Here is a 24,245-nt window from a genome sequence, read left to right as displayed (position 1 = left end):
AGTGTATTCTGTGAACGTCTGTTGAAGAGATTTCTCCCCATCTGCCCTAGACTGGGAAGTGATGTGGGAAGACGGACAGGTTAGAGTTAAAGCAAGCCCCAGTTACCACGAATTTTAAACAAGCATAGTCTCACTTATCCTGCAAGTGAGGCTGTTCAGTGGCTTATGTGAAATGAATTAGTAGTATTTGGCTAGCACCAGGTGTTCGCATCATATCTGTTCCTGGGGTGGCAGTCTCCACAAAGGGGCTAAGACCTCAATGGAAATGGAGACTGAATTACTCAGCCATGCAGCAGGCTTGGGAAAGGTGGGTGAGGGAAATTAGCGCTGCACTGCCCATACAGTTCCTGGTTAGTGGATGAATGGAAGACTTCACATCCCAGGAATTATCAGTCCAACACCTTGCACTAAAATGGAATTTGCTTTAAAAAAAATTAAAACTTGCTTCCAAAACAGCCTTTATACTTTAAATATCTATTATGAGACAATGCATTTACCACTTGTTGCCAATAAATTAAAAAATTGCCCCAAGTACAATCTATTGCGCGCTAATATTTTGAGGCTTTGGTTTCCTTTACAGTAGCAATTAGTCAGTACACACTATTCCATTACCATGCTTGTATTAGTGGTGCTGGTAGAGGAACAAGGAATTTTAGCAATAGGAAATCAAATCAGAGCTTGGGCTGATCTGCAGAGGGTGGACACAGAGTATAGCCGTGTTTGGATCTGGATGTTGGTTCATACACATTGCAGCACAAATACACCATATTTTTGAAACAGAAAAGGAGTATTTTCTAACTTTTAAAAGGATCCCACACTCACTTTAGTAGAACTCATTGAAAGTTGCATTTAAAAGGATTTGACAATGCAGCAGTTCTGTGGATTGGGAAAGGAGAATTCACCAAGCAAGAAAGGTAATAAAATCTTGGGGGCTGCTTACCTTGGTCTGTTGTGGCTGCACTATGGCATGACAAGCTATCATTAGGGAGCTGTTGGGAAAGGGCCAGTGCTGAGATGCAGAATACCACAGAGACTCCACCTCCAATCCCACCTCTTCTGCCACCTCCCGTCGGACTGTCTCCTCCAGAGTCTCACCTGGAAACACTCAAGTTAGTCAGGGACAGCCCCCCCATCAGGTAAGGTACTTGCTGGCAGGTTTTTCCCAGGATAGGAAAGTATCCCTGGTGCCACACAAAAATGGGGGGGATTTTAGGAATTTTAGGTTTGACTTCCCAAGTAGTATAAGTCGCTGTAAGGTGAGTCATTCTGAGAGCACTTTAGCATCAGGCCACAATAACAAATCCATCAACTATCTTTAGTCCCCTTCAAATTTGCTTTCTGGATACCTCTCCCAGACACCAAAGACACTCAAATAGTAAGGTGGTGGGGGCCATATAAGTATATACCGTAGACAGAAAGAATAAGCTACTCTGATCTTCTTTCATTTTTTAAGCACTTTCCCTCTCACTCACTAAAAGTACCACACTTTTTCTTGTAAGTTCCCCAACACACCCATTCCACCAGCCCAGAAAAAAGATGTAAGAAGAAGAGTCCTTGGATTTTAACTCAAAGGTCTCATACGTGGATATGAGCACAGACAGTGCCCTGTTGCTGAACCCCATGACTTTACCCCTTTTAGAGCTCCTTTCCTTCTTCAGATAAACACAGCAATTTCACACTTCAGCTGGATGAGCAAAGCTGCTCTAGTAACATCCATCCTTTTTCCAGAACATCACTTCTGGGCATGACCTTCACTGAACGGGGGGAACTGCAGGTCTGTGGCTGGTTCCCAGACTCAAGTCTCCCACCATGCAGCACACAATCCTGTTATCAAACACAGTCTTATGCATATGAGTGCAAAACAACACTAGGTCAGAAGCTTTCTTACCCACATCACAGAAGCCTGCTAGAGCACTGTACATCCCCTTTGGGAATGACGCCTGTCGGGCAAGAAGGCACCGGCTCCCATCAGACACCAAAGTGATAACCACTGGGGACATCTAGACAACATAGCAAACAGCAAAGCAACTAGGAATCACAGTTCAGACAAACTGATTGTTACATGAAAACTAGAGTAACGTGAGAACACAGACTATTGCTATTGCTTTTTCTAGAAGATTTCAGGGGACATTGGACAAACAAAGAAAAAGTACACAACTAAATAGAAAGCTCTTGCTCTTGAGTTTCACAAATTCCCTCCTATTAAGTCCAACAATTTTTGCTAGTTACCACTGTGATAATATGTCAGTTGTCCCACCATTCAGATGCTGACCTGTGGGTAATAAATTATTCCATTGGTATGGCAAACACGCTTGCTGCCAGCTAGGTTCTTCTGGGTAGGCTGCCCAGTTTTGCTACAGTACTGATGGGTGTCATGCCAACGAAGAAGGGCCTGAGCCTATAAACACCAAAACATAACACAATCAGTTAACATCAGAACATAGGGCTCATTCAGTGCAGTCATTCCATTCTCCCTGAGTGATACTTTGCCATCCTCTTCCTATCATGCATCCTTGTGGATCAAATCACAGTTCATCAGGTCAGGCAGCCCTGAAAGTGCACATGAAATTAAGGAGCTGCTTTGAAAAGTGTGGCTGTAGCCACACAATGTTTCAAGCTCCTCATTTTGAATTTAAATTACAATCCCTTTCAGCATGTCTAGGAGAGGAGAAGAAAAGGAAGTTGCTGTGTATTGGGATTGAATAGGAACAATAACTGGAATTGAACCATGCCTCTAAGTCAGTGTTTCCCAAACTGTGTTCCACGGAACACGGGTGTTCCGCACGATGTGAATAAGTGTTCTGTGAAAGAATCATAATTTTTAAAAAAGGGGCTTTAAATTTTTTTAAATTTTAAATTTGGCATATTTGAAGCATAGTTTACAACTCTTTTTGAATTACTATAATTTAACATAAAACTCTCTTTCCAGTTATTGATAGACCTCGTATTGAATATCATGGCATAAAGAGAATGTGGCACGCACGCATGTTGACGTCTACCCCTTTCGGGCACATTTCAGTTAGTGACATCGTACCCCTTCCGCTTGAGGCTGCGCGAACTGCAGTGGTATGCACACACCATTCTCTTTACGCCATGTTGAATATAACATATTCACTGAACACGTTCAAACCTGTGGGTCTTTACCGTGTGTGCGATAAGCACAACTAAACTAGCTTCGCTGGAAACAATATAAATATTTGTGACAAAGAAAATTTGACAAAAATCAGTATTTCTAAATATTGTTACTAAACCTAATCACCATGGATTTGTGGCTAAAAGAAGGAACTTTGAAATGAAAAGCAAGTTCTTCTAGTACTCCAACTGCGGCCGAAATGAATGAGCAAAATATTGTGACATTTCAAAGTGAGGATGAACAATCACAGTCTTTTGTTGCCGAAAAATCTGTTAGTACCAGTGAGTTATCCAAGGTGAAAGAATTTCCACCGAAGTATATCAAAAAGCAAGGAGAAGCAGGTGTTAAAAGACCAAAACGAAAGTATGATGAAAGTTATTTGTCTTTTGGTTTTACGTGTGTTGGAAATAAAGATGTTCCTGATGCGCTGTGCATTGTGTGCAACAAAATACTAGCAAACAGTTCACTAGCTCCTGCTAAACTTCGTAGGCATTTGGAAACCAAGCATGCTGAATATAAAGACAAAGATATAAGTTTTTTCAAGAGGAAGCGTGACTTACTTGAAAATTGTAAACTTTTGATGATTAAAATTGCTAAAACAGAAAACAAAAGTGCAACAGAGGCATCTTATTGAGTAAGTTACCATATAGTGCTTGCCAGAGAAGCTCACACTATTGGAGAAACACTTATCAAGCCTTGCGCGAAAGATATTGTAACGTGCATGTTGAGTGAGCAGTCTGGTAAAAAAAATTGTGCTGTACAGTTGTCAAATAATAGTGTTGCACGCCGTATTAAAGATCTTGCCGATGGCATAGAAAAAGAGCTAGTTTGCCGACTGAAAATTTGCCATGAGTATTCATTGCAGCTAGATGAGTCTGCTGTTGTTTCAGGACTTACTGTGCTACTAGTATTTGTCCGATATAGATTTAAGAATATTATTGAAGAGGACCTGCTCTTATGTGAATTTCTGCAAAGCAACACAACTGGAGAAGCACTATTCAACTGCATCAACAATTTTATCAGAAAGCATGAAATTAGTTGGGGAAAATGTATTGATATATGTACTGACAGTGCTCGGGCAATGATCGGGAAGATGAAGGGAGCTGTATGTAACACGAATCATAAGTGTGGCACCAGAAAGCACTAAGAGCCATTGTGTTCTACACAGAAAAGCACTTGCAGTTAAAAAAATACCACCATATCTGAAAATTGTGCTCGATGAAGCAGTACAAATTATCAATTTTGTCAAATCTCGACCACTTCAATCCAGGTTATTTAACATTTTGTGTGAGGAAATGGGTAGTCAGCACAAAGCGCTTCTTTTACATACGGAAGTGAGGTGGCTATCCAGAGGAAAACTGCTTGTGAGGCTTTTTGAGCTTCATAGTGAACTACTGGTATTCTTCACTTCAGATAATTCAGGATGAAAATTTAATGACTGTCTGACAAATTCCTCATGGCTAATAAGACTTGCGTATCTTGCAGATATTTTTGCAAAATTAAATGAAATTAATCTGTTGCTGCAATGAAAGAATGTGACCATTTTTACTACAATGGATAAAATTTCATTGTTAAAAAAGAAACTGCAATTCTGGGCATCTTCTGTAGAACAGAATAACTTTGACTGCTTCCCTACAGTACATGAATTTCTGACTGAAATAAATTCTACAGTCCATGAAGAAGTTTCCAGCACCATTTTACAGCACTTACGTGACTTGCAGGCCTCTTTATTAGAATATTTTCCTACAACTACTGATAATAATGCTTGGGTTCGAAATCCGTTTGTAATTACAGCCAAACCAGTGGTCTTTACTGCGCACGATTATGAAAGCCTAATTGACTTAATTTCTGACTCTGATTTGAAACAAAAGTTTAAGGATCTTCCACTGAATAATTTTTGGAGCAACCTAATAGAAGAGTACCCTATTGTGGCTAAACGTGCAGTTCGAGTGCTCCTTCCTTTTGCTACAACTTATTTGTGTGAGACGGGATTTTCGTATTCTACTGCAACAAAAACCAAATATAGGAATAGACTTGATGCTGCGCCTGACATGAGGATTCAACTTTCCAGCATTATTCCTAATATTAAGCGAATTTGTGATAGGAAAACGCAAAAACACCAATCCTATTAAATCCAAATTTGTATTTCTGTTTATAAAAATAGATTTTCCTAGTAAAAATCTAATTTGTTTGGTGTTTGTGTATATATAAAAACAGGTTTTTTTTAGAAGAACACTGTTTTTAATTTTGACTCTTGCACTTGATTTTTGTACTACTTTACACACACTTTCCAGTTAGAAATTGTTAGTTCAAGTTATTTTAAATTTGTATTTTTGCTTTGTTTTATAAAATAAAATATATTTGAGCATAAATAATGCAATTTTTTGTTTGAAAACCAAACGACTACAAAATAATATAACTGTATATAGGCTAAAAAGTGTTCCGTAGCCAAAAAAGTTTGGAAAACGCTGCTCTAAGTAATGCCTAGACCAGATCTGTTTCTTGCTGTATAGCTCATGTACCACAACTCTTTCAGAAAGGGGAATGATGAGCTATTTCTATTTATGGGCTAATGGACCTGATTGTAGCACACATGCCTTTTGACAAGGCTTCCAAAAATAAATTAGGATATCTGCAGAGTAATGGCTCAAAGAGGAGCAGTTTTAAAAGGTGAACAAAACAATGAGAACACCACTTTATCCTCCTTCAAACCCCTTCTTAGCATTAACTTCTGCTGGGATGCATATAGAAAACTGTCCTCTGATCGTGGTGAGGCAGGTGGCAAGTTGTGATTACTGTGACTATTGCTACTGACTGGTTTGTTACATTTACAAAGTGGGCAGAGAGCTAGTCCATGTTAAATCAGCGTATTATTACTGTTATTCTGTCCTCTTTTCCCAACCACTCACATCTCTGTTTCATCCACCTGTTACATCTTGTCTTTCAGACAGAGGCTGCCATTTTCTATGTGTTTGTACAGTGCCTGGCACAATGTCTCACAAACTGGTGGGGCGCCTAGGTACTTCCACAATATATATAAAATAATAAACTAATGATTGCAAGTGGGAGATCTGGTGCAAACAATCACAATTTCTATACATGAAATATCCTGTATCATACCGAGGACAACAAGGGTGCATCTTTCCCATCTAGTTGAAAGAAAGCCTTCCGTAATTCGGTAAATAACCCCCTCAATTCAGATTCAATGACAGATTTCTCCAAGGATCCTGGAATTGAATAAATCTGAGGGAATCAGAAATTTCAGTTATTACCCCCACCCCACACCCTTCTTTGTTCCTATTAAGAGTGTACAATTTCTGAACATTCCCATAGAGCTGAGGATGACGGAATCATATTAATATGGAAATGACATTACATCAGTCATAATACAGTCCCCAAAAGTTGTGACCTACAAACATACCAACTTTACTAAAATCAAAGAGAGAAGTAATATCATTATATAAAAATTCCCTAAAGTGGCTCCAGTGAAGTCACAGTACCTCCCATCAAGGATGAGAGAGGACTTCCTTCAGAAGCAACTTCTCACCCATCAAGGGCCTAGACAGCATCTCCATCAGTGCGCCTGGGCTTCCTTTACTTGCAGATTTATGTGAACAAATATAGCACCCAATGGGTGAGACATAGATGGAGGCGTAATTCTAACCTAGATCCAGGGCAAAGTATGCCATGCATTCATCTGAACAGCCAATCAGCACCGAGTCCTCTATCATCTGTTCATTCTGTCTGAACTTCCCCAGCATGCTTTTCATTTCTAAACAACAGAGGAAAATGGAGGAGAAAGCTGATAAACTTACACTAAAACAAAAACAACAACAACAGCTTAATATTTAAGGCTCCTACAGACCAGGCCAATGGAACTAGGCCACATCACAGAAGGGATTTCCTATGGCTTGTGGAAAAGGTGTGAGACTGGGAAAGCACCTTGAAATAGCTGATTCATGGTGCTGTTGACAACAGTCCCCTGAAGTGGGGAGAGTAGTAAACCATTATACCTTCCCTTCCAAGGGTAAACCCTCAAGACAAAGCTCACATGTGGGGAAGGGAGAAAAGAGGTACGTGGTGGTTCTAGAACAGAGGTGGGCAAACTACGGCCTACAGGCCACATCCGGCCGGTGGGACCCTCCTGCCCGGCCCCTGAGTTCCTGCCCCGGGAGACTAGCCCTGGGCCCCTCCCCCGCGGTGCCCCCTCCCTCACAGCCTCAGCTCGCTCCACCGCCAGCGCAATACTCTGGGCGGTGGGGCTGCGAGATCCGGGGCAGCACAGCTGCAGAGCCTGGCCTCACCCAGTGCTCTGTGCTGCGCGGTTGTGTGGCTGGCTCCAGCTGGGCAGCACGGCTGCCTGTCCTGGCACTCTGAGCGGTGCAGCTGTAGCGCTGCCAGCCACCAGTGCTCCAGGCAGCGCGGTAAGGGGGCAGGGAGCAGAGGGGTTGGCTAGAGGGCAGGGGAGTTCGGGGTGGTGATCAGGGGCGGGGGTGTGGATAGGCGTTGGGGCAGTCAGAGGGCGGGGAACAGGGGGGGTTGAATGGGGGCAGGGGGTCCCAGGGGGCAGTCAGGAATGAGAGGGGGGGTTGGATGGAGCAGCGGGGGGGCAGCCAGGGGCAGGGGTTCTGGGGGCGGTCAGGAAGAAGGGGTGGTTGGATGGGGTAGGGGTCCCGGGGGGGCAGTCAGGAATGAGAGGAGGGGTTGGATTAGGTGGCAGGGGGCAGTCAGGGGCAGGGGTTCTGGGGGCAGTCAGGGGACAAGGAACAGGGGGGGGTTGGATGGGGCAGGAGTCCCAGGGGGGCAGTCAGGAAGGAGGGGGGGGTTGGATGGGGTAGGGGTTCGGGGGGGCTGTCAGGGGACAGGGAATGGGGAGGGGTTGGATGGGGCAGGAGTCCCGGGGGGGGGGGGCCATCAGGGGGTGAGAAGCAGGAGCGGTCAGATAGGGGACAGGGTGGGGCCGGGCCACGTCTGGCCTCAGGCAAAAAGTTTGCCCACCCCTGTTCTAGAATGAAAGGAGTCAGGTGGAAATAAAGAATCCAGTTTATCCACCGGCTTTTGGACCATGATTGTGCAGAGCAAGAAGAGCATACAGTCTAGTACTCGGGGACCTACAATGTGCCTCTCCCCTACAATTATTTGTGTCTCAGAATGTATTGTATTTCCACCAAAGAAACTCTCCCAAGTTATACACCTTCCTTGTCAACTTTATATCTCACTTATAAACCATTAGCTTCAAAGGAAATGGCCCCACATATTTAAACCTGATTAAAAATATTGTCTCTAAATAAATATTAGTAAATGGATTAGACCTTTGTAGATACTATTTATACTTACAAAGAATTAGTTCATGTCCATTGGCCAAGGCTTTAGATGGTAATCCTAAACACAGTTATTTGATGTTAATAAATAATACCCTGAACATAAAGTGGAGAACACTCTCCCATATGACTTAATAAATTTCCTGATTCTTCATCATGATCAGTCTGAGATAAAGATACAAAGCTCTAAGATCTTTACAACATACATGGTATCAACTAAAATCTGGTTAGTGGAAGAAACTTGGGTGTACATCGTTTTGGCTGGTTAATCTACAAAGATGTTTACTATTGACCATCAGCTTACCTGCTACACTTATCTGTGGTGCCAAGTACTTGCTCCCAACTTTCTTAAGGAATGGAGAGAGATTGTGAAAGAGGTAGAATGTTCCTGAGTTCTGGGCTTGCCTACAGATGCCATCATCTTCCTTTAGCTCAAACAAGTATCTGCAATTGTGAAAGAATCAGGAAGATCATTGCAAGACCAAGCCTAGATCAGGAATGGTACACTCATTATTAACAGAGAAATGGAACAGAATGCATGATATAGTATCTTTCATATTCAGGGGCAGCCCTAGACTAGCTGCCAGCAACTGGCGCCCTAGGAGAACCATGCAATCGGCACCTCCCACCCCCAAGTCCCAAGGGCAGATCTAGGCTGAGGTTTTTGGTAAACTGGGAAATATTTTGCCCCTTTTTCCTTTTAAAGTTTTTTAAGCATTTTTTTTTAAACAGAGGCTTAATTATTCAGTTTGTCCATCCGTCCGTCTGTCTAACCAATGTTTCTGAGATCAGATAAAATAGACACACAACATTTTCAGAATAGATTTGTACACGACAGCTAGATGATTCATAGATTCATAGACTCTAGGACTGGAAGGGACCTCGAGAGGTCATCGAGTCCAGTCCCCTGCCCTCATGGCAGGACCAAATACTGTCTAGACCATCCCTGATAGACATTTATCTAACCTACTCTTAAATATCTCCAGAGATGGAGATTTCACAACCTCCCTAGGCAGTTTATTCCAGTGTTTAACCACCCTGACAGTTAGGAACTTTTCCTAATGTCCAACCTAAACCTCCCTTGCTGCAGTTTAAGCCCATTGCTTCTTGTTCTATCCTTAGAGGCTAAGATGAACAAGTTTTCTCCCACCTTCTTATGACACCCTTTTAGATACCTGAAAACTGCTATCATGTCTCCTCTCAGTCTTCTCTTTTCCAAACTAAACAAACCCAATTCTTTCAGCCTTCCTTCATAGGTCATGTTCTCTAGACCTTTAATCATTCTTGTTGCTCTTCTCTGGACCCTCTCCAATTTCTCCACATCTTTCTTGAAATGCAGTGCCCAGAACTGGACACAATACTCCAGTTGAGGTCTAACCAGCGCAGAGTAGAGTGGAAGAATGACTTCTCGTGTCTGGCTCACAACACACCTGTTAATGCATCCCAGAATCACGTTTGCTTTTTTTGCAACAACATCACACTGTTGACTCATATTTAGCTTGTGGTCCACTATAACCCCTAGATCCCTTTCTGCTGTACTCCTTCCTAGACAGTCTCTTCCCATTCTGTATGTGTGAAACTGATTGTTCTTTCCTAAGTGGAGCACTTTGCATTTGTCTTTATTAAACTTCATCCTGTTTACCTCAGACCATTTCTCCCTTGTCCAGATCATTTTGAATTTTGACCCTATCCTCCAAAGCAGTTGCAATCCCTCCCAGTTTGGTATCATCTGCAAACTTAATAAGCATACTTTCTATGCCAATATCTAAGTCGTTGATGAAGATATTGAACATGGGATATTTCAGTCACATTTCAAATAAAAATGCATTAAAAATGTTCATTATAATTTTTATTATTACAAATCCAAAATCATCTATTACGCTCTCCTGCTTTAACTGCCATTACCACCACATCCAATATAGAAAGAAATAAGAAAACTCTTCAATGAACTTTAACCTGTATTTACAAAAAACTCCAAATAAAAAAAATACTCTGTGCTCTTAAAACATGACTTTTCTTGCTTTAAGTTTTGAAAATTCAGTCACTAGTTCTTTTAGATCCAGTTTTCTAGTTATTTCATGCTCTATTGACATTGTGGCAAGTCCAACAAGTCTCTCTTGCACCATTATTGAACGCAGATATGTTTTTATCAATTTTAACTTTGAGAAGCTACGTTCCCCACTAGCTACAGAAACTGGCAAAGTTAAAAGAATGCGTAGAGCTATAAAAATGTTTGGAAAACTGTCTGTGAGTTTATTTTCACAAACTTCAGTACTTCTTCAGGAGTGGAATGTTTCTTAAGTCGTCTTGAAAAAGCCTGAAGCTCACTAAACAAATCTATAGTATCAATGTCTTTTGAATTTTCATGAGTCAATGCCTACTCCAGTTTTATACAAAATTCTCTTATCTGTTTTGCTGTTTTCTTTTGCAAGTTGGAGATAACATATAGAAAGCCAAACACTGACTCTAGCTGCTGCATCTGTTGAAATCTTTCGTCAACCGAGTGAATAGCAGTATGAAGGACTGTGAAGTAGAAATTCACTTTGAACCTTTGCTTTGGGTTCTGAATGGGTGTGTCTCGTCCTTCATACGAAAACTGCTGTTTCTTTTGCCAAATGCGAACTGGCACTGGTTAAAATTCTGTCAGAAAGTCTATTTCTTCAGCAAGCTCAAGAGAATCTACCAGTGTTCTTTCAAACACTTCATCACTTCTGAATTCCTCCAGAATATTTTTAGTTTGCTGCAGTTTTTGAATAGCAGAATGTATGTTCAAGTTCTTTTCCTGAAGCTGCTTACTAGTGAGGTTAATCTCGAAAAGGATATTATACCACAAAATGAGTGAAGTCACAAATTTTAACTTGGAAAGGCCATTTGCAAAAGCTTCCGCATTTGAACGTGCCGTATTGCAAGATGATCCAATAAAGGTAGTATCATCAGAAATTTCAATTAGGGCATTATAAATGTTTCCAAGTTCATAGTGAAGAGGCTTCAAAGCATCAGTGCGACTCTCCCATCTTGTCTGACTAAGTGGTTTCACAGTTAGAGAATTCACATGGCGAGTCAGAATCTCCCAATGGCGTGTTGAGCCTGAGAAAAACACATAAACATGTTGCACCAGGTCAAAGAAGCTGCTTGCCTCCAAACAGCATCTAGCAGCATCATTGACAACCAAATTCAGAGAATGTGCGCTGCAAGGAACGAAAATGGCCCTAGGATTGATTTCCATCATTCTCCTTTGCACACCATTGTCTTTACCCTTCATATTACTCCCATTATCATAGCCTTGGCCACATAAGTTTTCAACAAATAATGACATTGTTTCAAGCTTTTGTAGAATAGTTTCAGTCATAAATGCTCCAGTCGTCTCCTTCAGTGGTACGAAACCCCAAAAATGTTCCTTTATGAGCACTTCAACATTATCTTCATCTGCAGACTTTTCCATATCCACAAAACGAATGATCATCGTCATTTGTTCAACATGACTCACATCTGGTGTACAGTCCAGTATTATTGAAAAGTATTTTGCAGAATGGGCAGCTTCTACAATTTTCTTTTTAATGGCATTTGCTAGGATTTGAATCAGTTCATTCTGCATATTTTTTCATAAGTAATGAACCTGTGTTTCATGATCACTTATTTTACGTAGATGCTCCTTCATGACTGGATCAAACAAAGCTAGGTATTTAACAAATTTTAAAAAGTTTCCATTACATGGAGTGTATAATTTTTCATTTCTACTGTGGCCACGGACTGCTAAATTTTGCCCACTGAGTACTCTCACTAAAGCAATCAGACGCTCTAATATTTGTTGTCAATATTCTTCTTTTTCCTTGATCACACGTAAATTTTCTTCAACGATAGTTTTTCCTTTTTTCAATCGTAATTAAAGCTCTTTCCAATTTTGAAAACTTTCCAAATGTTCTGTACTTCTTTCATGTGAAGAGAGAATTGAAGATATGTTTTTCCAGTCTTTCAAACCATTTTCAGTAAGTGATGTACCAATTACTTGATTTCTAAACAACTTGCAGCAAAAGCAAAACACAGAGTCCTTTGACACTGAATATTGTACCAGTTTCGATGAATTTCCTCCCCATTAATGAGTTTCATCTTGTAATGCTGAGCAGAGAATTTTCTTTTATTTCCATCCTTAGGGAAGGGAAATTCATAAACTTGTTCGGGTCCATGTTCCATGAGAATTTGCCGCACACTGTCATCACATCTGGGCCATGAAGCTGGGTCCCTATACTGTCACTTGTTTGTAACTTCCTCATCCTTTCTTCCTTCTACTTCATTTACTTCAATTTCTGCATGTGATTCTGAAGGTGAATAAATTTGCTCCACTTCCATATCAGTCTGATTATGTGAGCTTCCTTCATCTAGAAGTTTCCATCATCTTGAGTTTCCAAACTGCATTTTTGTGGAGTGAGCTACCCTCATCTCAAAGTAATATACCTTCATCTTGATCAGGGGTTCTCAAACTGGGGGTCAGGACCCCTCGGGGGGTTGCAAGTTTATTACATGGGGGGGTCACGAGCTATCAGCCTCCACCCCAAACCCCGCTTTGCCTCCAGCATTTCTAATGGTCTTAAATATATTTTAAAGTGTTTTTAATTTATAAGCGGGGTCACTCTCAGAGGCTTTTTATGTGAAAGGGGTCACCAATACAAAAGTTTGAGAACCACTGATCTTGATGTTCCAAACTGCTTCCATGCCGATGTGAGCTAACCTCCTCTCCAAGTAAAATTCCTTCATCTGGATGCTGTGAACTGCTTTCATCTTTATTTGGATTAAAGAGAAGATATTTCAGGAAGGATCCCTGCTGTTTTGCTTGGTCCTTTTCCTTCTCAGCCTTTCGTTTACAATACTCAGCTCCTGAGGGTTTTTTTCTTCCTCTTTCTGCCATGGGACATTTGAATATTGTTATGTTCTGTGCTCCCAACTGCAAGCATTATAGCATTAAGGATGGCTGACACACCACATGGTTGGTCATTTAAATCACATTGCAGCCATCCCAACACGTCTTTTCACTGCTTAAAGGTTCAATGATTAGTAACATACACTCATACATACACCTATTAAAACAGTTAGTTACAGCGTTTACACGGAAACAAAATGACCTTTTTCGACATTATAACCCAACACCGGTTGTTTGAAAAGTAATCCCCTTCCTCACAGTTACCTGCTTGAGGTGTGACGTCATCACTTTCCTAGTCTATAGTGTTAACGCTGTTACTTTTCTTTTATGGACCTTATTTATTACATGTGAACCAGTTATAACAAAGAAAAGTTCATAATTATACAGCCCGATAATAATGCTAAGGTTTAATAACACTTAAAGATATTCACATTTTGGATTTATAATGCTGAAAGACATTATTCTTTGGCACCAAGAAACATAATTTTCTGCAGTATTCGCTCAATTCTTAACCATCTACCTGCGACGTGTGTTAAAATGACCATTTGACATGTATCAACTTGCGATATCTTCGCTCTACATGAATTTCCAGCTATGCGACCTTGATGTATATTCAAGTTAGGTGTCACTAGCATTGCAGCTCTTGCCACTGGCAGATGTGTTTCACTGTGGCTGAGTTATTGCTTATCAAAATTGCGGAGTGGGTCATCTTGACCCTATGTCGCAAATTGCATTTTTTTTTGCTAAAATATTATTTATTTTTGCAGTAAATATTTGACGTAGTAATAAATTTTCAGAAATGTAGAGAAAAGAATTATAATTCATATTCCGTCCATACACGCACGGGAATTGAAATAATGACATCTTTGTTATTTTATTTGTATTTGTTTTTCATCTTTTTCTTTTATTTATTTATTTATTCATTTTATTTTTTTCCTCTAATTTGGTGCCCCATTTAACGTGGCACCCTAGGCAACCGCCTAGTTTGCCTATATGGACAGGCCGCCCCTGTTCATATTCCAGATATTTCCAAAGCTTTGTAGAGCAAGATGCTAGTTATTGGTGGGTAGTGACTGTACAGGTGAAGGCAGAACAATCATGCACTCACTAACACCTCACAAGCAGCCTTTAATGTCAGACATTATTTTCAAACACACTATAACCCACCCCCCAAACATATGTCCTCTATTTTATACACATAATCATTTCTGTGAAGAAATAGAATAGATGTCTTTCTACCTCACAAAGGTGCTCGGAGCCCGGAGGATCCTACTCCTCATTTGTATTGTATTTCCCCACTTCTGAAGGCTCTACGTGATGTTTGACTGGCTTTACAAACAAGGAAGGCTGGATATGTCTACTCTTAAGTAAGTCAACACAGCTCCTAATTTGGATGACTGGATCAATTTGGATGACTGAATCACTGAGCAATATGAGGCTCTCCCTGCCCTGCTGATTCAGGAAGTAAAGATGAAGCTCAACTCTTGAAAAAAGACACTCCATGTTGGACTCTGTCTACACTACGGAAATGAATCGTAGTTGATGATGGATGGCAGAAACTGCTTTCCTCAAACTGTTTGAAGTAGTGCTGAAAACTGTTGTTGAACTGATGATCAAGTTCAAGGAATATTTGAGAAACTTCACTGCTAGCATGCTTTCCTACAGTAGGAATTGATTCAGTTTACCTGACTTCAGCAGTTTTCAGCACTATTAAAAGGAACCTGGGCCTTTTGACACCTGTTGTGTAGACAGTGTAGTGCACTGTGTTATCACTGGACTATAGGATTAGCCACAGATGCAGAATTTTAGCAAGAACACATATGGAACACTGGATACATGAGCACCAAGCTCTGGTCTTCCCACTCTGTAACAGAAATAAGATAAGAACTTACCGCATTTTTCTAACATAGGTAGAGTGTAACCTGCACCACAGAGAGGGAGTTCTGTATACACCTTGATAAATCATAGCTCTCACCAGAACCTGAGAGAAGCTGCCTCTGACCAAAACAAAAGCATAGCATGCAGTGTAATGAATCTCTACGAATGAGTTTAAAAAGGGACAATGTTCCAATGTAAAAAAGAAATATATCTCTCTTCTACAGAATCCATAGGATGCAGAGGGCACACTTCCTAAAATATTGTTCAGTTTGGCCTTGGGCTTCATCCACACCCCAGGAACCTCATTATCCTAACTCAGTTTTATACACTTTTCAAAGGCAGTTCCAAAATAGCTGTGTATATATATATTTGCACAGAGAGAGAGAAAGAGTTTGTGTTGGTCAAGAAGTTCTTGCAGAAATTGCTGTAAACAAAGATTAAATTGTGCTGTCCTAATGTGTGTGTCTCTGTGATTAAGGATAATAAAGTTAATTACTATGTTGTCTGTTTTCTAAAGAAAGCTATTCCAGCTCATCAAACTGAACATCCTAATGCAACAACCAGAAAATCTATTGGGAATGCAAAAATGACAGTGAAGAATTAAAGACAAAATATCAGATGCAGAAGAGAACTCCCCAAGTTAGAAGGAAGACAGCAGTTGCAGCTGCATCAGTCTCTCTAGGTAGTTGATGATTTTGTACCAAAGAAACCTGCCACACTTTTAGCTGAGACAATTACATAACTCACTTTGCCTTCTGGGTAGTTGTCTTCCTGACATTTTGGAGTTGAGGGCAACATTATCTATAGTGTCTTTTCTGAAGAATTGATGAACAGTGATTCTTAATTAAGTATTAAATATTTGGCTCTTATATAGCACTTCCTAACCATAGATCGCAAAGCATTTTACAAAGAAGTTAAGTACCACTAGCCTCATTCATAGGTGCTGGAACTAGGGATGGCTTGAAGTAATTTCCATTATATACAAGGTTTATAATTTGGTTCAATGGCTCTCAGCACCCCCACTATAAAAATTGTTCCAGCACCCCAGCCTCATTTTACAGATGGAGAAATTTAATCAACGGAAAAGAAGATTCTGTGGATACTCCATGCAATTCTACACTAGCCATTATGGAGAGTACTCTGTTCCTGACACTTGGCCCACAGAAATGGGAACTTATAAAAATATTGCAAAACTGTGTACATGATTATGACATGAAATTACTGAAAGAGTTTAATTGTCTCAATGATCAGATTTGAAAGGGATCTTAGGTATCGGGTTAAAAATTATGTGGCTCTAGCAGGAACCAGTCTTTGATCTTTGTTTCTCCATCCCCACTACTCCCAGATCAGTTGGGATTCATTTTTTTTCTGGTGTAATACTGGATGAACTGATTGCAGTCTGAGATTTGGGACGAGATTTGGATTGATCCTGGGAACCAGCAAGGCATTTCTGTTTTATTCCTTTTCCTGGTTTGGATGCTATGGAGCAGCACTGTCTCCTCCTGATTCCACCACCAGATGTATGTTCATCAAAGTACCAGGCAATTTTCATCCCTGGGATACCATCATTGACTTCAGTGGAGTCACAGCAAGGTTGAATTTTGGCCATCTTTTTTAAGGCCCTTCCTTCCAGCCCTTATATAATAACTTTTGTTAAATTAATGGAGATATCCCATCTCCTAGAACTGGAAGGGACCTTAAAAGGTCATCGAGTCCAGCCCCCTGCCTTCACTAGCAGGACCAAGTACTTGATTTTGCCCCAGATCCCCAAGTGGCCCCCTCAAGGATTGAACTCATAACCCTGGGTTTAGCAGGCCAATGCTCAAACCACTGAGCTATCCCTCCCCCCTAAAGTACTAGCACATTTTTTAAAATGGAAAATAGCTCCCCTTACTTTCACAAAATTAATTTGGAAGCATTGTGAGCTCTATACATGGTATCATTACTTGCAGGATTCTATGAAATGGAACATTTTGATAGACCATGTGTGGGCAAACTTTTTGGCCTGAGGGCCACATTGGGGTTCCAAAACTGTATGGAGGGCCGGGTAGGGAAGGCTGTGCCTCCCCAAACAGCCTGGCCCCCACCCCCTATCCACCCCCTTCACTTCCTGTCCCCTGACTGCCCCCCTCAGAACCCATGACCTATCCAACCCCCCCCCCGCTCCTTGTCCCCTGACCGCCCCTGCCCCCCGAGGACCTCACCCCCTATCAACCCCCCGCCGCTCCCTGTCTGCCCTGACCCCTATCCACACCCCCACACCCTGACAGGCCCCACACGCCTATCCAATCCCCCCGTTCCCTGTCCCCTGACTGCCCCCCTGGAATCCCCCTGTCCCTTATCCAACCCCCTCTTCCCCCACCACCACTCAGAGTACCAGGACAGGCTGCCGCGCCGCCCGGCCAGAGCCAGCCACGCTACCGTGCAGTCTAGACTAGACAGCGGGGCAGGCCGGTGGCTCACGCAGCCGTGCTGCCTGGCAGGAACTCGCAGCCCCGCCGCCCAGAGCACTGGCAGCACAGCGAGCTGAGGCTGCGGGGGAGGAGGGACAGCAGGGAAGGGCCGGGGCCTAGCTTCCCCGGCCAGGAGCTCAAGGGCCGGGCAGGATGGTCTCGTGGGTGGGATGTGGCCTGCGGGCTGTTGTTCGCCCACCTCTGATCTAGTCTGTGAAAATCCCAAACACAGCATAAAGTTTAAGTGCAGATCAGTGTAGGAGTTAATAGAAAACTCTGTACTTGGCTCTAGAATGGACAGCTGGGAGAGGGTTCAGAATCTGACTGCAGAGGGCAATAACTCGTTCTTATAATAATAAAATGCAAAATCAGGAGATGAGAAGACTTTAACTCCTCAATTCTTTGGAGCCACAAGAAACATGGTTTGTATTTAACAATAATGAATTCAGGAGCTCTCAGGGCTTATGCACATTCAGATCTGCTACCCTGTCAATCCTGTTTATGTTGTATGCCCTGAGTAGGTGGGTGTCAGTCAATTCAAGTCCACACATTTCTGGTACTTACTGTAGTCAGTGCAGAAAGAATGCTACCTCGGACAGCAGGAAGTGCTTTGTAAAAGTCACACGCTGACGCACAGGATGTTAAAGGAAATGCAGCTTGTCTATTAATCTGCACTACATTTTTCAGAATGCCTTTCCCCACAGGGAGCTCTGGGAAGTGTAGTTCCACAAAGACTGCTTCAGAAGCCTCTCTCACTGTGGAGTCTGTGTTTGACAGTTCACTGTACATTTGCTCGTATTTTTCTTAACTCTGTGCATTAGTGGTGCTTTCTTGTAGTGAATTATTGATTTTCTACTAACAATTCATTAAATCAGAGAACCAATTCGCTAGATTCCCCCAAAACAAAGATGTAACAGACAACAGCAATGCTAGTGCTGTGTTTTGATCTATTTTTATAGAACACAGTAGTACTTTTTTAAGTTTTATCTTTTTTTGTGTCTGAAATGTGAGAAAACTATTTTAATGAGTAAGGTTAAGGATCTGAATCCTCCCTTTGCCCTTAATAAAGACAAATGTGTGAATATCAATATGCATGTGGTTTGCAGTGTTGGTCCCAGGATATTAGAGAGACAAGGTGGGTGAGGTAATGTCTTTTCTCCAACTTCTGCTGGTGAGAGAGAGAGAAGCTTTTGAGGCTCCACAGAGCTCCACTTCAGGTCTGGGAAATGTACTCAGAGTGTCACAGCTAATTACAAGATGAAACAGATTGTTTAAGGTAACTGCTTACCACATAGTTGAAGGGACCGTTCAAGGGGAATTGGTCCCTTGAAATATGTGTTTAACTACCTCTGCTAAACAATCTGTTCCACCTTGTATTTAGCTGTAACACTCTGAGTACATTTCCCAGACCTGAAGAAGAGCTCTGTGGAAGCTGGAAAACTTGTCTCTCCTACCGACAGAAATTGGTCCAACAAAAGATATTACCTCATGCCCCTTGTCTCTGTGTGGGGAAGGCGCAAGGAGATTGACAGATCTGTATAGTTTCAAAGCACTCAAGTCTATCTTTGAAATTGCAAGCGCACAACTATGATTAGAAAGTGAACTTTGTCAAGTAAGATGTCAATATAATTAAAGAGAATCTTTTTCATGCATTTATAATTGAACCAGCAAAGGGATTCTTCTCCAGTAGTGGAAAACATCAGTTCTGGGCTGAGATCTCCATTTAGCATGAAGAGTATCTTTATAACTGTATAACAATAAATGTGATTTATAAAGAATATTAACAGACACTTATTTAATTTGTCAGTAATTAAAATACTATAATAAGGGATTCCAGACATTTAATTAGAGAGCACAGGTCATAAAAACAACAAATGAGATACTTAGGGAAAACAGCACACTTGTTACTAGAGTGATGTACAATTATGTTACATTTAATTATGCTTGACTGTTGTTACTTGTGTGCTTTCTGAAACAGAGCAAACCCTCAGCCTCAACATATCAATCCACTAGGCAAATTGGATTAATTGAGAAAACAAAACCAACAAATCTTTCCTTAACAAGCTAAAGGATTGAAGTATAATCTGTAAGGAAAATGTCCATCCTGCTGTTAAAATATATATATATTTTTACCATGTCTGCACTGAGATATGAAATTTGCATAGCCTGGAAAATTATTTTCTGCACCACAATAGCCAGGTAGCTGGTTTTCAAAATCATGCAGCCATTCTTATCATATAATTCATTTAAGATGATAAATGGTGGCAATCGCTTTGGCATGTATATTATTTGTAAATGTTATAGGGCAGATCCTCAGCTGGTATAAACTGTTATAGATAGCTGCAATGATGGAGCTACAACAATTTATACCAGCTATGGGGCTGCACCTACATTAGGGTGGCCACTCATGCATTCCCAGAATTCCAGACATTCCAGTACTTTAGGGACTGACCTGGGCTTGCCCTGTCAGCATGACCCACCCTGCCAATGTGACCTAACACACATGGTGTATGCGAGGTCTTGCCCACAGAGTGACACACTCTTCAAAATGGCATCCCCCATCCAATACCAGACATATCCATGTCCAGTTTTCTCTCAATACCTGATGGGGGACAAACCACACCAAAAGAGGACTGTCCAGTTTCAAACTTGATGAATGGCTTGCCTGACCTATATATTACATTAAACTCCTCATTCCATGTGCTAGTGGTAATCCCATCAGCTAAGTAAAGGCTTGTCTAAACAAATAGATTTCACACAGATTTCTGAAGCTTGCTATATCTGAGCTTTGGCAGGCCTCCAGGGGAAGTGAGTTCCAGAGGTTTAGACTTTTCTCTGAGAATACCTTGCTGCTGCTCCAGAAATTAACAGAAAGAGCAAACCAGCAGGTTGTAAGCAGTATCTATGAACATAGGTGATCTCTCAGTAGCTGAGATGCAAGTCATTGAGGCCTGGATCCACAAAGGGATTTAGGTGTTGCAACGCTCAGCATCACAGACTCAGCACCTGACTTTTAGGTGCCTAGAAAATTACAGAAACAATACTGCAAGCCACAAAGCCTGATTTAGCCACCTAGGCTTCTATGAAATGAATGGGGCAGTGTAGGCACCTTAGAATGCAATCTATAAAAACCAGCACAGTAGGCAGGGAGCTGCCTAAACAAGCCAAGGGAAGATACTGATGTGGTCTAAATAGGTGCCTAAATCATGGCTGCAGAGATGTGCCTATTTCTATTTAGCAATCCACAAATGGGAACCCATCTCCTGTTGTCAGGTGGCTGAAGTGCCTAAAGCATTTCTTACAGGGAGGGGCATGTGCAGGAATTTAAATCTGACCCCTGGGGGAGGGGGAGGGGGAGGGGGGGGGAGGCTCAGAAGCTTGCTGCCCCTCCTTCCCCCTGACCCTAGGAGGAGCTTGATCTTCCCTCCCTCCCTCCCTCCACCTAGCCCTGGCCCCACCCCAAGATCAATCTTCCCTCCCTGCCCTGGCCTCAGGCAAGAGCTCAATCTTCTCTGCCTCTGCAGCCCCAGGGCCAGAGAAGTTCTGGGCCCCCAATGATTATTGGGGAGGAGGGAGGGTGCCCTGCTTACCCTCCCTTGTGCATGCCCTTCCTTGTAGGAAAGAATTAGGTACTACCTTGGCCCACACAAAACAGCTGGATGAGGAAGTGATGGTGGTGGTGCCATCAGCTAGCTATTATTAGTCCTATGAATTGAGCACTCACCTGGGATGTAGCAAAATTCAATTCCCCTATTGTTAATCCCCCTGCCTGATGAGGAGAAAGGATTTGAACTATCAGGAGGATGTGCTAACTACTGAATTATGGGATGATCTGATGTGGAGGACTCCTTCAATCTCTTTTGTATCTACTATGGATAAATACTGAAAGAGTAACTCAAGCAAGGGCACTAGGTCTCCTATGTAGGTGCCCTCACCACCAGGCTACAGGGTCATTCTCTTGCTCTTTTTTTTCTAGCCCACTGACTGTTTCACTGTGGATAAATACTTAAATAGTCATTGGGCTAAGCAAGAGAAAGTGAGAATAACTTTGTAACCTAGTGGTTAGAGCACCCACCTGGGGGCAGAAGACCCAGGGCCCAATATCCCAGATTAAATTGCTTATTATTTATCCTCTCAGGAATAAAGACCTGCAGCTGAGCCTGGGACTAGCTAGCTGAGTCTCCTGGCAAACTAATGAGCCCAGGTGAGCTACAGCAGAACCACCTGATTGACTAACCAGCCTGATTGGCTGAGGGGAACCAGCAGGCATGTTCTTAAGCCCAGTAGCAGCACCTTGCTGGTTATTTGATGTTTATGCTAGTAGCCACACTTGTGCTTGCCTTGTTCTTAGCTCTGTTTGTTTTCTGGCTCTGACCACCCAAGTGTCAGTTGCTGAGGATCCACAGTGGAAGAAAATCAACCAGAGAGAGCCACCATCCCAGACTATCTCAGTGCTCTGTGGTTAGAACACTGTCCTGAGAGATGAGACATCTGTTCAACTTCTTTTTCCCCATTAGGCAGAAAGGGAGGAATTGAACTAGGGTCTCACATCCCAAGTGAGTGTTCTACCACTGTGTTATAAGGTGGGCTCCATTTGCTCTTTAGTGGCTAGAGTTAGTGGCCTTTTACCCCACCTACCAGAGCAGACCTTGCATGTGAGATAGGTGAGTGACCACCCATCTTCCCTTAGTTTGTGGATTGTTTTGGGACTTAACTGGGAGATAGGCATCCAGATGCTAAAAGGCACAACAGTGTATCTGCCCAGAGGCAGAAACTGGGGAACTGAGTGAACCTTTATCCTGAAAATGTGGATAATGAGCAAGTTTAGATGCCAACAGTGTTTGGTGGGAGTTCTGTGGATTGCAGTGATGCCTAAATCTTGGGTTTAGGTGCCTAAGGACCTTTGTAGCACAGGACCTGATTACTAAGTCTGAGCCAAAAGCCCTTGTCCTGCAAATATCTGGACACATGCTTTTCTTTATCCCATGATTAGTCTCATTCAGTTGAACTACTGAAAGCAAGAGAACAAGCTTCTTGGGTCTGTTTCTTTTAAAATTGATTTAATAGAGAGGAAAGAGTATGTAAAATATGTCTGAGACACATTGCTGTCTGTAGGTGACTAGTTGGCTGTTGATTAACTGATGAATTAAAAAAGAGAAAATGGATGAAGAGTGAAAGCAGTATAGGCCCTGCTGGTAAGAGGAGGCTGTTAATTGCATTGTGGAGGAGGGGACATTTGCATGTTAGGCTGCTTCACTGGGTGATTCAATATGATGAAAACACTGGGGTAGGAAATATCTGAGGACCCTATGCACTGTCTTGTTTAATGGCAATGTGTGAACCAAAAACATTTGGGAGATGTGGTGTTTGTGATAATCAAGGATATGATTAGTTTTCCCATATGGATGTTGTTGATAGGGTAAGATCACATGTTTCAAAAGCTTTCCAACATTAAGTTGTGAAAAATGCTTATCTGCATGAATGATTCATCACAAACTGGCAAGCCAAAGAAATCATTGATCAACCTACCCTAGACTGTCTGGATATAATTGAGGAAGCGATTGACTCTGCAGTAATTGGGGGAAGTGATTATTCCACTTTATTCAGCACTGGTGAGGCAACATCTGCAGTGTTGTGTCCAGTTTTGGGCCCTCCACTACATAAAGGATGTGGACAAATTGGAGCAAATCCAGTGGAGGGCAACAAAAATGATTAGGGGGCTGGGTACATGACTTATGAAGAGAGGCTGAGGGAACTGGCCTTATTTAGTCTGCAGAAGAGAAGAGTAAGGGGGGATTTGATAACAGCCTTCAACTACCTGAAGCAGGGTTCCAAAGAAGATGGAGCTAGGCTATTCTCAGTGGTGGCAGATGACAGAACAAAGAGCAATGATCTCAAGTTGCAGTGGGGGAGGTCTAGATTAGATATTAGGAAAAACTATTTCAACTAGGAGGGTGGGGAAGCACTGGAATGGGTTACTTAGGGAGATGGTGGAATCTCCATCTGTAGAGGTTTTTAAGACCTGGTTTGACAAAGCCCTGTCTGGGATGATTTAGTTGGGGTTGGTCCTGTTCTGAGCAGGAGGTTGGACTAGATGACCTCCTGAGGTCTCTTCCAACCCTAATCTTCTCTGAACTAGTGGAGGTGGGGAAAAGAGTGGTTCTATTTCTTACAAATCCTTTGGTTTCTATTAATGGTTGTACTGGTAACTTGGCATGTTGCTTTATATAGACAAAATAACAGAACTTAACTACTGACCTTTACAAAATAACTGCAGTGGTTATTTGCTTTAAATCAGCTTGATAAGTTTGTTCTAGAAACTAACAAAGTGAAACTTCAGGAAACCTCTTGATAGAACATTTTCTTTGCTAGAAAGAGCCCCCTCCAGAACAAGGTTGAGGCACCATGGCCTTACTATTTTATGAAGTACCCATGGTCAGCTAGTCACTATTGAGACTGCCAGTCTAATCAACTTTTTATATAAGCACCTGTCAGTCAGGATCTGGACAAAAAAGACATTTTCTTTATAGATAAATTTTAACATA

The 24,245-nt window shown here is 41.9% G+C and overlaps 1 protein-coding gene across 6 annotated transcripts in view; it reads right to left on the bottom strand.

Annotated features, from left to right (window-relative positions):
• NUDT13 (nudix hydrolase 13) overlaps positions 1-24,245 on the bottom strand; it is a 40,959-nt gene that overhangs the window by 3,606 nt on the left and 13,108 nt on the right. The window contains exons 1-8 of one of the 6 annotated variants that reach the window (XM_034777942.1): positions 18,265-18,346; positions 15,262-15,366; positions 8,759-8,898; positions 6,798-6,905; positions 6,254-6,360; positions 2,273-2,398; positions 1,889-2,000; positions 941-1,095 (exon numbers count right to left, since the gene is read on the bottom strand). In XM_034777942.1, coding sequence (XP_034633833.1) covers positions 941-1,095; positions 1,889-2,000; positions 2,273-2,398; positions 6,254-6,360; positions 6,798-6,905; positions 8,759-8,898; positions 15,262-15,335 — 822 coding nt within the window. In that variant the 5' untranslated portion in view covers positions 15,336-15,366; positions 18,265-18,346. Of the gene's footprint in view, positions 1-940; positions 1,096-1,888; positions 2,001-2,272; positions 2,399-6,253; positions 6,361-6,797; positions 6,906-8,758; positions 8,899-9,629; positions 9,683-15,261; positions 15,678-18,264; positions 18,347-24,245 lie in introns of those variants that run through there. The other 5 variants (XM_034777944.1, XM_034777940.1, XM_034777943.1 and 2 more) reach the window with 5 other exon arrangements.

The sequence above is a fragment of the Trachemys scripta genome, chromosome 7 (genome assembly GCF_013100865.1).
Source record: "Trachemys scripta elegans isolate TJP31775 chromosome 7, CAS_Tse_1.0, whole genome shotgun sequence".
Classification (NCBI taxonomy): domain Eukaryota; kingdom Metazoa; phylum Chordata; order Testudines; family Emydidae; genus Trachemys; species Trachemys scripta.
The sequence above is the reverse complement of the archived record's forward strand: the minus strand, read 5'-3'. Positions and strand labels throughout refer to the sequence as shown.